The 14,853-nt window shown below is 33.1% G+C and overlaps 1 protein-coding gene across 2 annotated transcripts in view; it reads right to left on the minus strand.

The window, feature by feature from the left end:
* Positions 1 to 5,705: 5,705 nt before the first annotated feature.
* Positions 5,706 to 14,853, minus strand: part of LOC128888083 (class A basic helix-loop-helix protein 15-like) — a 64,680-nt gene continuing 55,532 nt past the window's right edge. For both annotated transcript variants that reach the window (XM_054144716.1, XM_054144717.1), the window contains one exon: positions 5,706 to 14,471. In XM_054144716.1, coding sequence (XP_054000691.1) covers positions 14,315 to 14,471 — 157 coding nt within the window. In that variant the 3' untranslated portion in view covers positions 5,706 to 14,314. The remainder of the gene's footprint in view (positions 14,472 to 14,853) is intronic.

The raw sequence follows: 14,853 nt of genomic DNA on the forward strand, positions 1-14,853 counted from the left end.
TACTTTATGTGTCTCGAAATGTTAAGTGAAAAAGTGGTTACTCGATCGAGGGTCAATTTTTCATCTTAAAATCCATCCTTTCATTTTCGATAAAATATCCTTTGAGCAAGTGTGCGCGTTATCCTCTTGCGCAGTTTCATAAATATGCGTAATCAAACTGTATACATAAATTCGACGTGATTCATGGAACATCAAAAATTCTCTTTGTAAATATTGCATTGATTTATAAATAACTTCCATTGACAAATAATCATGCTTTCGGGGAACTGGATGCAGGTAGCAATTTTTAATTGACCTGCTAAATGTGATCAAGTGATTGATTATATAATTGATTTAGAATTATTATGTAATAATATATTTGAAAATAAATTGTAAATTATGAAGTGGAAGTCATTTATGAATCAACACAATATTTTATGAACACAATAATTCTGATTATAGATGTTTATAACACAGACATGTATAACATCTATTTATAAACAGAGTATAATATATCGTGTCGAATTATATATACAATAACAATTCTGTTTATTAATCAACAATAAATCCAACAATAAATTGTTTACACCACCACGTAATTTCTTTGTGTTTTCTTTTTATTTTCAGCACAAACTTTGTTTTTGAAGATAATTTTTCCTTTAATTTTTGGTTGGTAGAATATTCCTTGGATAATACATACATGTATCGATTGCTCTCCATGTAGACAAAATGATGTAATATCCAGGAATAAAAACAAAACGGTTTACAACATTTGTTTTGGTGCATTCAGTCAAAACTACGAATAAGAGTATAAAAGCGAGAATAATATAGTTTTTGCTATATTCTTTTTCCAGAATAACCGATTATCGACGCGTACAGTATGTCAGTTTTAATTCTAGGAGAAAAGTTTCTCGACGTGCTTGGCACATGATACCAACGCAAGAGGTTAAACGGCACCCGATCGCGCATACTTTGCTCTTAACTATGTATATTTTCAAACATTTCCCCCGTTCGTGAACGTACATACGCTAGTAGAATTCTGTAACTCGTTGCTTAGATGTGGGCAAAATAGCATTCGGAATAGAAATAGGAGAAAACACCGATCTTCCTTTTACAACTTTAAACCAAGTACTCGATAAATGCTTTAAAAACAACTACTAAACGGATAAAAAAACGGTGCACCATTGTACGTTGTGCGCGTTACTTTCTATTGCAAATACTATTTCTCCTCAGTTTGCTTTATCGATAAGGATAAATAATAATATCATGAACAAAGTTCGCATGGTATGTCTACCGACTCGAAATGACAAGAATTGTACTAACGTGACATTAAACTATTGCAATAAAATAATAATAATAATAATAATAATAATAATAATACAAATCGTAATATAATAATAGCGATAACAATAACATAGTGCGCAATATAAACTAATATGTGGCATAGGAATATGTTTCTTTTGTAATATGCAAGTCTGAGTATGAAATGTAATGGATGGTAAACGCGTATCACGTGTTAGTTTCGTTCATAGGTACTTTGAACGTGTACAATCAATTTGAGAACCATAGAAAGTATGGCGTGGAACTTGTCACGTTTTCTCATTTTAAATGTATTAAATTCGGTTTGAAGGTTGCACGAATGTCTTTCTGAATTGTTCACGAGAGAATAGGATGAAGAGGTGACGATAATAATAACGACACGTACCCTGAAATGAAAACTGTGCCTCGAGCGCTATCAACAACGCAATAATTTAATTTCATTTGTTCCATACGGAAAGAGGTTCCCGTATTCGAGACTCGTAATTTTAAGGCAATGCATTCTCGTTTCTCGTTCATATGTATTGTTCGATCGCATACTTACGTAGGTACGTGTGCATAAACGACTCATTGTGGACATACGTGTCTATTTATATAGTGTGCTCGGTGCCAATGTATGTACGTACATTTAATTATTTCATCGACTCCCGAGGGTATAAAGACGTTGTCTGCACAAATGATGTTCGGTTTGATGAGGGAGGTCTTGACAATGGAATTTAATTATTTTTTCTGATTATTACTTTCCTTGAGAAACGCCTCGTCAATCTTTAATTATATTTTTATTCAGTTACCAATCCATTGGAATAATAAAATGAAATGTTACTGTCGCCATCAAACGTGACCAGAATTTTATTAATAATAGATAACGAGTAAGACTTTTATATAAATGATTTTTTGTATCAAACGTTATTCGATCAACAGGAAACATAATTCAAATGTATAATTCAGATCGCTATTATATGAATAACGAATTCCAATTATTTAACGAATTGTTTACATGTTATTCGTTGTTGGACATATTTATCTATATGAGACATTGCCCATTTGTGCTTTTCACAAGGGCGAGTTCGAGAAACCCTGAATAATATGTGCTTTGTACCAGCCATTAAAAAATTATGGTCACGAATATTGACGACTATTTTATCCCTTGCAGTACAGAACAATTAGTGTTTTACAGAGTTGGGTAAAATTTAGAGAAAAATATTTCAAATATTATTTTAACTAATGGATGTTATTGTTTCAATGAAATAACATTTCGAGTAGAAAATGAAATTTTGGTAAATAAAATATTTTTATTTTGATTATTTAAAACATAGGACGAAATAAAGGGGGTACCAAAAGAAGCTTCAGGATTTTGTATTTTTAATAAATCACAAATGGTATGGAATATATTCGATTTTTATCATTTACAGTGGGTGTAGAAAGTATTTTACATATTCTCGGAAGTTTCTAAGATAGATATAGTCCAAACAACATTTACTAGTTAATATAATTTGTGAAATTAACAAAAAAAATGCGAAAAGTAGGTAAAAGTATAGAAGCAATAAGTATTTGTACGATTCTTATGACGAACCATTTACAGTAGAGTTTGTAACGTAAACACATTAGTTTATCGCTTCGTGTGAATTAGAAAACATCAAATTTCTAGGAAAATACTTTTAAACAGTTGTGCGAATACTTATTGCTTCAATATTTTTATCGATTAATTGTTTTTTTCTTGTTAATTTCGCAACTTACATAAATAGCTATTTTTTTTATACTCTATCTATTCTAGAGATTTCCAAGAATATGTAGAATGTCATTGTTTATCAAAAATAAGTTAATAAATTACAATTTTACACAGTTTTTTTTGGAATACTTTCTACACCCACTGTACATATCATATCGATATTAATATGTCAACTTCTCAATATACGTACTTTGGTGTTATAAAATAAAATTCTAATGTTTCGTTTGGAAAACCCTATATTTTATTGTTGTAGTTATTTTCGCAATTGTTGTTACCCAAGAAACTATAATATTAAGCAAAAAGAACGAACTTTTACATTTTACAACGAACAGTTATCATTTTGAAGTATGGAATTAAACAACTTTTCTATAATTTACTATTGTAAAAATTGATTATTTGTAGTAGAATCTGTTGTCAAAAAAATAGCAATTAAGGTAGACGTGAAATTGTCACGTTTAATGATCGGAATGAAACGCAATTCCGTCATTGCTGTTTCTTTCCCAGATTAAACAACATATGTATAAATAACGTTCTTCCGTCTTTAGTAATTTATGAAACAATTGAGTACATTTTGACTATATTTATGCCGAGCATGCTGTATATATGTACTCTATTACGTTCTATATATGGGTATATCGTATCATATATTCTCTTTCTTTCGACGTCGTGTGTGAACACACTTGAACTGCTCACAAGCGCGTGTGCAGAATATGGTCACTTATAAAATTCTTTCATTTAGAAAATATATTTCTTTACGTATATATATATATGTATTATAGATATTTCTGTGTATGTGTGTATCTATACATAATGTATATTACATTGAAATATAACGCAGGTACACAGAGCACACCGATAGAAACCGCCCATTTCTGAAATCTGAAGAAGTGTTCTTTTCTATGGAATCTCCATTATTTTATGACAGAATTTTATACACTCACTGTTCAAAGCAAAGAATTTTGAGAACAAAAACATTAAGATATAATCACTCTAATACTAATACTTTTCAAGATATTTATCTCTTAACCAAGAAAGATGAAATTGGAATATTAATATTTTAGCAGCTGGATGATTTGGAAATTGTTGGATTCAGAATAGGCGTATTTTAATAATTCTGTCTTCAAAATTTGTTACTGTAGCGAATCCTGACATAAAATTCTAGATTAAAAGATAATAAACATACTTCTCAATAAACACTTCTTTTTTAACGAATATATTAAGATGATCTGTTTCTATTTGAACACTCTGTATATATACACTCTTCTTTCTATAATTATTCATACATTTTATGATTCTAACACGGGTACGTCTTGAGACCGACTTTCTTTGTTTTATTCAACTCTGCATAAATGTAATGGAGTGAAAGATTTCTTTACAGCAATCAAAGAATCCATTCAAAGAATTTTTTATTCTCTGAGGGCCAGACAGAATAATTAATATTTATACTTACGAGCCAGTGCAACGGACCTTGCAACGTTCGGATTAGTGGATCACCCGCGGCAATCTTGACCGAGTACAACTAGTCATCTTCCTACTTTTTTCTACTTCCTTTCTTTCAACGTTTTTGATCTCAATTATCTTGCCGCTCGAAGTGTTTATGGGATCATAATAAAGTACTATGGTACGCGACGCGACACCATAAGTAAACTCAAATCATTCAAAACTCCATACATGGTTAACCAATTGAAACGATGAGAGTCTTTCAAATGTATTTCATCAAACTGGAACTCGAATTGATATTGGAGGCAGAAACGAGCAAAATTTTTTATGCATATGAGAATTTTGCTCATCTTTGCTGCTGGATAACATGCATGTAGGTTCACCGGGATCCTATCTTTAATGTATCGTTCCTTCTTCATAGTTCTGATCGACCTAGCTATGTTATTTTTGAAAAAATAACGTTTCACGGTTGGAAGTTTTGAATGCAAGATTTCGATCCGTAAATACTAGAACATTTTTATTTAATTTATAATCATTTTTTTCACGAAGAAACCCTGAATTTAGCGCAAGGAAAGTATCACAATTTTCAGATGTAAGTGTATATCATGGAACATCCGTGTTCTCACTACTTTGTTCACCTCTAATAACATTACTTTTACTTAGAAACGTGTTCATTACATCCGCAACGTACAGGATTCAATATGGTCAATGGTCGTTTTACGCACAGCTAAGCAGTAATCGCACGCGACGTGCGGTACCGCTCAAAAGTTTAGGTATGACTATAATTTTGTATACTTTGCACAGTTTGTACGTAAATTGTTTTTTACCATTTCTCAATCTCATGCTTGAACAGAGTAAACGAGTAAAAGAGGATATCTTAGAAGTCTCATGAATAAGTGTTTCTCATTTTTTTAACATTTAGAGGACAGCTTTGTAAAGAAATATTTTCGCAAAGCTTTGCAGAGTAAAATTAATGGATTATTTCAAACCCATTTTTTAATAATATTTGTTTTAAAAAATTGTTTGAAATTCATTTTGTTTCGTATAATCTTTGTAATTGAAACTATGCATACGCTGGTGGACACGTATGGTTCTTCTTAAGATTTACATAATAATAAATTAATCCTTGTATCGGATAGTATTAAAAACTTTGTTTTACAATTGTCTCATTGCAATTGATAAAATTTGCTGTATTTTATTATTCTTAATATAGAGAGAATGAAAAGTGATGAATATGTCATAAGTTATAGAACAATTTTATCAAATTATACAGACAAAATTTCAGCCATTTCTATCTTTAAAGTTCTTTAGTTTCCAGTGTCTGTTATGATATTTTTATTCTTTTTTAATTCAGTTTTTAATCAAAATAAAATACTAAGGTTATTTATTAATGCATAATTGACGCATCACCGTAGTTTCTTACGACTTTGATGAATATTAAGAAAAAAAAGTACTGCAGGGACAATCTTTTTATACGACGTAGTGAGTTACTAGAATACATTGTTGGGAATAAGAACAATATTTTTAGGAACTGTTACAGAATAGATCGAAGAAAATAATAGTGAATAAATAAGCCACATGAATGTCAAGTGACGTGAAAATGAGAATGTCACGTGGAGAATGACAATTAATGCAATTTTATCTATTAATAAATCATTATTATGCGTATGTGTGTCGCCTATAATAATCTCTGTTATTTGTACTTTGCAGTTACAAAAGTTATGAATTTTTTCTTAATAACTCTGTCCTACGCCACGCATATGTATGTGTAAAAATGGAGAAGTTTGTCAGTACAAGCATGGTATTATTTACAGTAAACAATTGCATTTTAAGTTTAGGTCTTTGGAATAAATGAATACATATTTACAAAGAAAATTTATACAATGATTATTATCAATCAGGAGGAGGAATAGGTTATAGATGTGAAGATTTAAATAAATGATAGCTTGCATTAAAACGGTGAAGTCATAGGTTGAAACTTTTTATATATTATAGAAAGATTTAACGTAACTATGCAAACATAGGTTCATCCAGAGATGAATAATTCAAATTAGATGTATAGGAAAATTTCATGAATTCTTGCGAATTAAATAATGTAAATAAAATGTGAAGTTTAATATTAACGTGAATTGAATAATAATTATATTCATTTTTTATAATCATCGCCTTGTTTGGCGAACAACTAGTTATAAATATGAGTACGATACTAATAAACGGAATAAATAGAGGAAAGCAATTCAATAAGTCGACAAGAAATACCTGAAAAATGAAGGAAGAAAGTAAAGAATAATAAAGTGGAAAAGGTTAGAGAAATTAAAGAAGGATATCAGAGAAGACAAACATTCTTTTATACAAAATATTTTTCTTATTTCGTCTTCCGTTATAAAGTTGTCACGATGGAATAACCATAAGCAAAAGCGTTGATTGCCACTACTTAAAGTATAAAAGTAAGTTGATGTTTCATTAATTTTTAATAAATGTACTCATTTATGTCAAAGTGGACCCAACGTTGAAACATTTACTTTAAACAATAATATTACTGTGCTGACTAAATTCTTATTTATTTTAGTTTTTCTAATCACAAACATTAACTTCAGTTTTCTATATAAAAATAAACGTACTTGGTTATAAAACGTAATTACGAAGAAAAAACTTCTTCATTTTCTTTAGGAAACTTTTATGAAATCGGGTTTGCAGTCATTGTGTTAATCTTAACGTGCTCGCGCCTACGTGCGATGAATATTACTTCTTTCTTTAACGCACAGTTGCCCTTGCATTATCGACCTTAAAGAACAGTTCTTAAAAAAAAAACATCTCGTGGACATTGCAATGACAATATAAATTGATTGAAACTGATGTCTATTGAGAAAGGTGCGGTGAATACGAGTTAGTTAATACACATATCGAAACTTTTGAACAGTGCTGCATGTACGATCAGTAGTATCAGCACGCAAATACCAGACATGCGTGCGAACAAAATCGGAAGGGAGCGATTTTCGGGCTTGAACCCCGTACAAAATTCGCCGCGACAAAGCGTTCGACGAGCTCTCGACAAAGACAGGCAAAATTGTAATCGGATAATATATAAAAAATACAACTAACATAGAAACTTATTCGTGTCGTTTATTAGATTAACTAATGAAAATTTTACGTGGTTTCCCAAGGTTTCAAAAAACAATTGTTAAACGTTTTTGGTTCCATGTTCGAAAATATCGACAATTGCTTGTTAAGATCTTAGAAAACTATATTAAGGATGGCCCAGGTAAGTGTAACAAGCTATAACGAACATATTTTTCATTACAGACAATTGTTTAAAGTATCTCGTAAACTAATCATTTATTAACCACTTTATTCTAATACTTTTTTTATGTAAAATGATGAGAGGAATCAACCTATGTAAAAAAATATGCGTTTTTATTTTTAAAAAATAGTATAACTATCGACTGCACATGCATCATTGCATTTATAAAAGAAAACATGTCCTACAAATAAAGTACATTTTTAACCATTCGTCTTTTCCCTTTGACATTTTTCTGTAAATCTACTGATAACGAAGTTATATCCTGTTCCATTTACTTGGGCCATCCTGTATAGTGAATCCTGTCTAAAAGATGCCTGGTTATCCACACCAATTCTTGGTACTGCTTGCTTCGAAGGAAGAAAATCGAATCGAATCCTTCACCATGTGAGAGACACGTCCCGTACGTGCGCCTCTTACACAGGATTTACTGTATTCTAATTCGTATACAAGCACATCGCATCATATGAAATTAAATTTTTATTCGCTCATTAAGATATATTTCAATCTGAAATCTACATTCTAATTTCTGTTTGACGAATAACAAATAAGCAGTGGTTTATCGTTTATTCGTTATTCGAAATTTTCATCTAGTTGAATAATTTTGCCCATCATTGACTCGCGAGCTTTCGAAACAACCACGGGGCGTCGAAAGAAAGCGAATTAAGAATGAAGAAAACAGAGAAGCGTTTATAGAGCAACGTGATAAAAGTAGAAAAAAACTCACAAGTAAAACGAAAATGATATTTGTACACGTCCAGCTTCGCGCATCGGCTGTGCAGTGTGCACCGTGCCCACGTTCTATTAACCCTTTGCGCTCGAGAGGCGACTCTTAGTCGCCGCTAGGTTTCACGTGGCAACTCGAGTGGCGACTGGGAGGCGACGATCTTTCTTTGCGTTAGATTTCGTTGAATCTGTAAACGTTGATAGCGACATCATTTCACGAATAGGTTCCCAAACTTCTTCATGTATTTTTTTTCTCGAAGTGAGCGAACATGAATTTGATTTGAAATTGTTACAAGTCGAAGTTATTTGTATAAAAAATCAGTATTAATATTAACACCGGCTTCGGAGCAATTTCCTGTCATTTCTTTCAATCGAAAAAGCTGTTATGACTCTTTCAACAGTCGAAATCTTTTGAAGAAATTTTGAGGAAAGGGGTAAATTATTTCTTTACATTATAATTTACACTTTTTAATGTGCAATTACCAGTGGTTCTTAGCTTTTTTATTAGATCATAAAAATTTGATATTCGTCTCGCAGTACTATACTATCAAAATAAGTATCGTTTCTTTGTACGGTATGCATGAAAACAATTTTCATGGTGGCACTACAATGTGGTTTTCGGTAATGACGCAGAAGGAGGCGAATTTCAATTTTTCCGCGAATGTTTCGTTCGACCTCGTCAAATATTCGCGAAACCGTCTGGAGTTGCTGGTTCGTCTTGGCAAAAATCTCGACGAGAGCAAAGGGTTAAATGCATCGTCTCCTCTGTTGCCGAAGAAGGGATGCGCAAGTTTTGCATATCAATTGCGCGAAGCTAGTCGATGCGTTGTACCCGCGCGTCTGCGGGATCTGGTAACTTGAGTCGATGTCTCTGGTCCCTGTTCTCGAGATGATACAGCAACAATTATATTATCACATTCATGATCAATATCCACTGTATTGATCATTAACATGTTAATATACGTATATATTAATATATAGATATATGTATACATGTATATGTCTAAGGTACGCGTTACTCTTCGAAGTCCGTATCTTCGTATGGGCTTAAGTGTCTTTCTACTCGATTTAAACGCTAAATTAAGATTTCCTTACGAATCTGCTGATCATGGAGCGATCATGGAGTACGTTTACACGACAAAATGAAGAAGAAATGATAACACCGATATTATAACTCTGAGATGTTTGACGAATAGGCTTCGAGTTACGATATCGGTGTTAAAGGAACGTGTAAACGATGATAGGATTAATTGTTATGCGAGCAGACAATAGTCGTTAATAAATATTACAGTTTCATTAGCACTTCTACTGCCATCGATATTACGTGGTACATATCGCTTCTTCGCACTAATAGTGATACGGTTTAAAGAATTAACCTTTAATGGATAAGCATTTGAAAATTTGCATTTTTAAAGAACGATACTCTATTCTAATCGTAGGATGAATTTAACCCTTTGGGCTTCGAGAGCTTTATTTAATATGGACGACTAGCAACTCGAAGACATCTTTGTGGCGTCGCTCTTTAAAATTGTGTGTGCTCTTTTCTTTCCAAGTATTTATATTTAATTAAAATTTGATTGATTTGATTTGATTGATGGCGTTAATTCAGTGTTATGACGGATAGCACATTATTAATGCCAAGTACCGATATTATCCCTCGTATTCTGATTAGAGTTTCCGTGTGTCTTTCTTTTTCGTGTTTCTGATATTTAATTCATCAACATTATATACAGCCGTCCTGAGCCAAAACGGGGTGTCTTGCTTTTTTCCAAGTTTTATAGTTTTCCAGTAGGATAACTAGTATTTTATTTTACACGTTTCCGTATCGAAATAAACTTGCACTAATCTTTAACGGACGTACGTCATTTCCTACGTGACATTGTCGTTTTTACCGTATCGAACGTGTCATAGTAACTTTTAGTGTACAGAATGTTGCGTTAATAGTTTATTTGTTGTAAAAAGAATGAGAAAGGTCATGTTCGTTCAAGAAAAAATATATAATATCCCTTCAAACTTCTTATAGCTACAACATTTTTTATGTACAGTCTAAAAATATTGGCATCCAGTAAGAGTTATTCGTTAAGTACATAGAAATGCTAAAGAAATTAATGGATCATTCCAATGTAATACATTCAAAAAATTGATTGAAAAAATTCTATTTCTCGAAATTTGATATATTTGAAAATATATTGTGAAATTTTGGTGAACAAATTTCAAGTATTTTAGCTTTTGTAGTTGTTAAGCTGTTTTTCGCCTATAGGTACAAGTAACTTTAAACCGGTTTTTCTCGAATCGACCTGATTTATCAGCTGGTACATCACTCAATTGAAATTTTAACATGTTCTTTTACATACCAATGACTTTGGTCGAGATCAAAATTACGTTTTTATATCGAGTTTATCATACAATTTTTAAGAATTGCTCAAAGAAACATATACAATTTCGATATTTACATTTCAACATGCACCATTTTGTAAAATTCTCAATATTAATAATTTCTCGTAATCTCTACAATAGCAATACGCATACTAATTAAAAATCTTCTTTGTATTCTCGTTTCAGACCACTCTACGAACTCAAATCTTTAAATCACAGTATCCGTCCAAAAAAAAAAAAAACAACAATACCAAATATTTATATTATAATTTTAGAAAAATAATGTTATGTAATCTACAAATAAATTGATAAACCATACACAAGTTTACACTGTTAAATATAGTATTCAATTAAAAAAAAAGAGCCATAAGTAGTACTCAGTTTTCTGTTTATATGTATATCGAAAATGAAAAAGAAACTTGGCCGATTTAAGCGCAAAATTTAAGGAAACATGCCGTCGAAATCCCCTTTTTAGCTTAGGACCGCAGTATCCTTGATTATAGAATTATAATTATTCAATGGCAGCGAAGGCATTCAACTGTTCTTAAATTCCAGCGGATCGTAAGGTCTCGAACCTTTGTTTAATGGTTAAATCGCGTCGAACAAACCGGGTTTTCATTCCGGCGATCATTTCTACGTCGTTTTTCCCCCCTCCCCTTATATTGGGCAGCTATCCTCGGTATCATTTCTATTCGATTGCCCGGCATCCTTACGGTATACCTCTTTACGGTCACTTTTGGGGATGAACGTCCCCATCGGTTCCTGTCCAACTTGCAGACTCGAAGATGATCACCACGAAGAAAGAAAAAAATAAGTATTTAGCACGATGTCACGCGGGGGACGATGTGCAACGAGGTTCTAATACGAAATTCTATCACAGTTTCTCACACTTTTGCGTCGCACTGATCGTTACCGTCGTCGATGCGATCCGATCTATCGGCGTCGACCTCGAGATCCTTCGAATCCAAGCCAACCGAACCACCGAACGTTCATAATTCGAAGCAACATCGACATATTTATATTATTATTAGCTCGGGATAATGGCAGACTCGTCGGGACATTTAACACTTTGCCAACTGTGCATTTTGTGAATTTTATGCAACAATACGGCTGTAAACTTAGATGACCACGCGGAGTCTATCGGGGACCCCGACATGGTTATCTCATAAAGGCCTCTCATTGTACTTGATAAATCAAGTACCAGTGTTTTCAGTTACTTTTTCACGAAGCAAGGGAGAATTTACACACGTTTGCTTCTATAAATATTGTTATTCCGAAGTTAGTTTAATAAATGACGTTGATTAATCCGTCATCCAATTAATAAATAGGTTTATATTATTTTTTGAAATAACCCTGGGATCTCTTATAGACCTTCTTGGTGTTTTTTTAACGTGAAATATAAGTAGCATGGTCATCTAAGTTAGCCGCTATTGACATGAATTTTTAAGTAACACTAATTAAATTTTTGTGGAATCATTCAAATATGAAGTTTTTTTAAATTTTTACAATATAATTAGCTCCTGAAAGAGACTAAAAGAGTCCACATGAGACTAGCAACATAAGTGATCATAAATAGGGGAGAGTGCTGTACGGTATACGTTATAATAGGTTTAAACGATTCGAAACAACCAGTGCCGTTAATTCTAGTCAATAATAACGTACAATAAAGTTGTTATTCACAGACAACAAGCTTTAAGAACTTAAATCGTTGTAATTTTTAGCTGAATCATGTGTATATTTAATTTATTACATCTATTCCATTTCATAATCATACCTTTTGATTAACAAATGGTGTGGAACAACAATGGATTTCTTATAAAAAAATAAGAACAAAATATGAAATAATATTCTTTCATTTAAAGCTTAGTTTTCAAGAAAATCGAGTTTGAAAATCGTCTTCGATTTGAATTTAGTTTGAGTTTAATATGTACGTAATGAATTACAGAACTATTTTACCTCAACTGAAGACTTAGGATTGTTTACATTCTTTTAATATAAGTGCTATGGAATCCTGATCGATAGAAATATACACTATATGAATTGTTATATTGTCTTATAATAGAATTTACCAAATGTTCACTAGCACAAGTTGTAAAGAAATAACTAACAATAAAACAAAAATTAATGATGTTTTCACATAAAATCAATGTAGAGGAATTGTTTTAAACACCAAAAACAGGAATTTAAACAATCTACAAATAAGTTAATATTGCGGTGTACCACGTGTAGATTATCAAGTGATACTTTACAAAAAAAATCAAACCAGCCGTTTAATATATTTCATTTCTATGGTTATATTATTGTATGTTGAATTGTTATTCTTTCGAATCGTTTGTTTTAATTGATAGTTTATCAATGCAGTGTGCACATATTTTTACCAATATGTGTACCATTCCATAACATTCTTTTCTAAAAAATGCATTATATACGGTTCGATACTTAAATAGTATAGCGTATATATTTATCGGTACTGATCCCATATCATTTTGTCTCAGAAATAAAATTTGAAGTCACTAGTAGAGGAAATACGAGTTCAGTAAAATTCCGATAGTCTGGTACGCAAAGCTCGAGCATAATGCCTCATATTGTGGAGGAAGGATAGTACGTTTTATGTGCACTTTATGGGGCGATTATAAACAGACTAATCCTTGCCAAAAAAAAATCTAAAAATCGTTCAGAGGTACAGCAATCTCCTCTGTGTTGAATTTAGGTTCCATACACCGAGGATAAGCGCATTTATTTACACTTATCCTGTATGTTCATAAATGCACAATTGCACATTATCGCGGTGACATGGTGAAAACTCCCACGGTCGGTTGACAATGTGTTAAGATGTTGATGTCTCTTATCTCCTCGAACGGCTTTGGCACACGACTAATACATCGTACACGAATTCAGGAAGATATAAATTTGCAATTAACGATCGTGGCGAATACAAGAAAAGTCGTTTCGCACTGTTATATAGCTTGCGAGCGAAAAAATCGAGACGTCTCAAGGTAACGGGCCCGGTGACACTCGAAAAAAAAAAGATGGGAAAAAAGAAAGAGAATTCGCCGACTTGGCTGACCGTGAGGATCGTCTCTTTCTTTCCTTCCATCGTCAACCTCGCATCTCGTTGGCCTTCAAAGGATCTCCAGAGGTCGACCTTGGACGGATCATTTCGTAAAAGCCGAATTGCATCTTCTTCGATAAGTCTCGAACGGCTCCTCGACGACCGTTTCGCGACAGCCGATTTGACGATTCCCCATTGGCTATCTCGTTTTTCCACGGTGGTTCAACGAAGCCCTGCTCACTGCCATCCGTTCGTCTCTTCTTTTTCTTCCGAGATTCACTCCGTGTATTCTTCTTTCCGCGATCCGTTCAGGGAAGGCGACTTTTACGGGCTTGTCTCGTCGAACACGAGCATCGCCATGGAGAGCATCGGTCAACATTAGACGTAATTAAGCAAGCTACGGTATCCTGCGCTCTAAATCTTCGTGGAGCAAACTATTGTTGTTGGTCTCGTGCATCGATGCAGGGGACGCCTCTTCGGGTTGCTCGCCGCCGCTAAGCTCTAGTTGACCTGTGCTGTCGCCGCTGCTAGAGCCGCATTCGCCGTCGACGAAACTGAAAAGAAATTTCCTCGTGTCATGTTGTATGCCATTTCTTGGGAATCGAATTGTTTTCGCGAACAATGCCGCGCGTTCGTTCGCAATATAAGGGGGCAGACCACTCTAAAACCACTTTTAAAGTATATTGTGCAAATGTTTATAAAGAAACTATGTAACAGAATTGTATTCGAATTTTCAGTACGTTTTATGGAGCACATAAGCAAACAAAAAGCTCTCTCAAAATGTATTTAGCATTGTGTTAAGGTCGATTCAGACTATACGACAATGGACCGTCACGTTCCGGCAACGACACGACAAAACATTCAAACACGCGTTTTAATGGAACTATTCATACTTAACAGATACCGTTATAGTGTGAATAGTTCCATTAAAACGCG

This window comes from Hylaeus anthracinus, unplaced genomic scaffold (genome assembly GCF_026225885.1).
Source record: "Hylaeus anthracinus isolate JK02 unplaced genomic scaffold, UHH_iyHylAnth1.0_haploid 11989, whole genome shotgun sequence".
Lineage (NCBI taxonomy): Eukaryota > Metazoa > Arthropoda > Insecta > Hymenoptera > Colletidae > Hylaeus > Hylaeus anthracinus.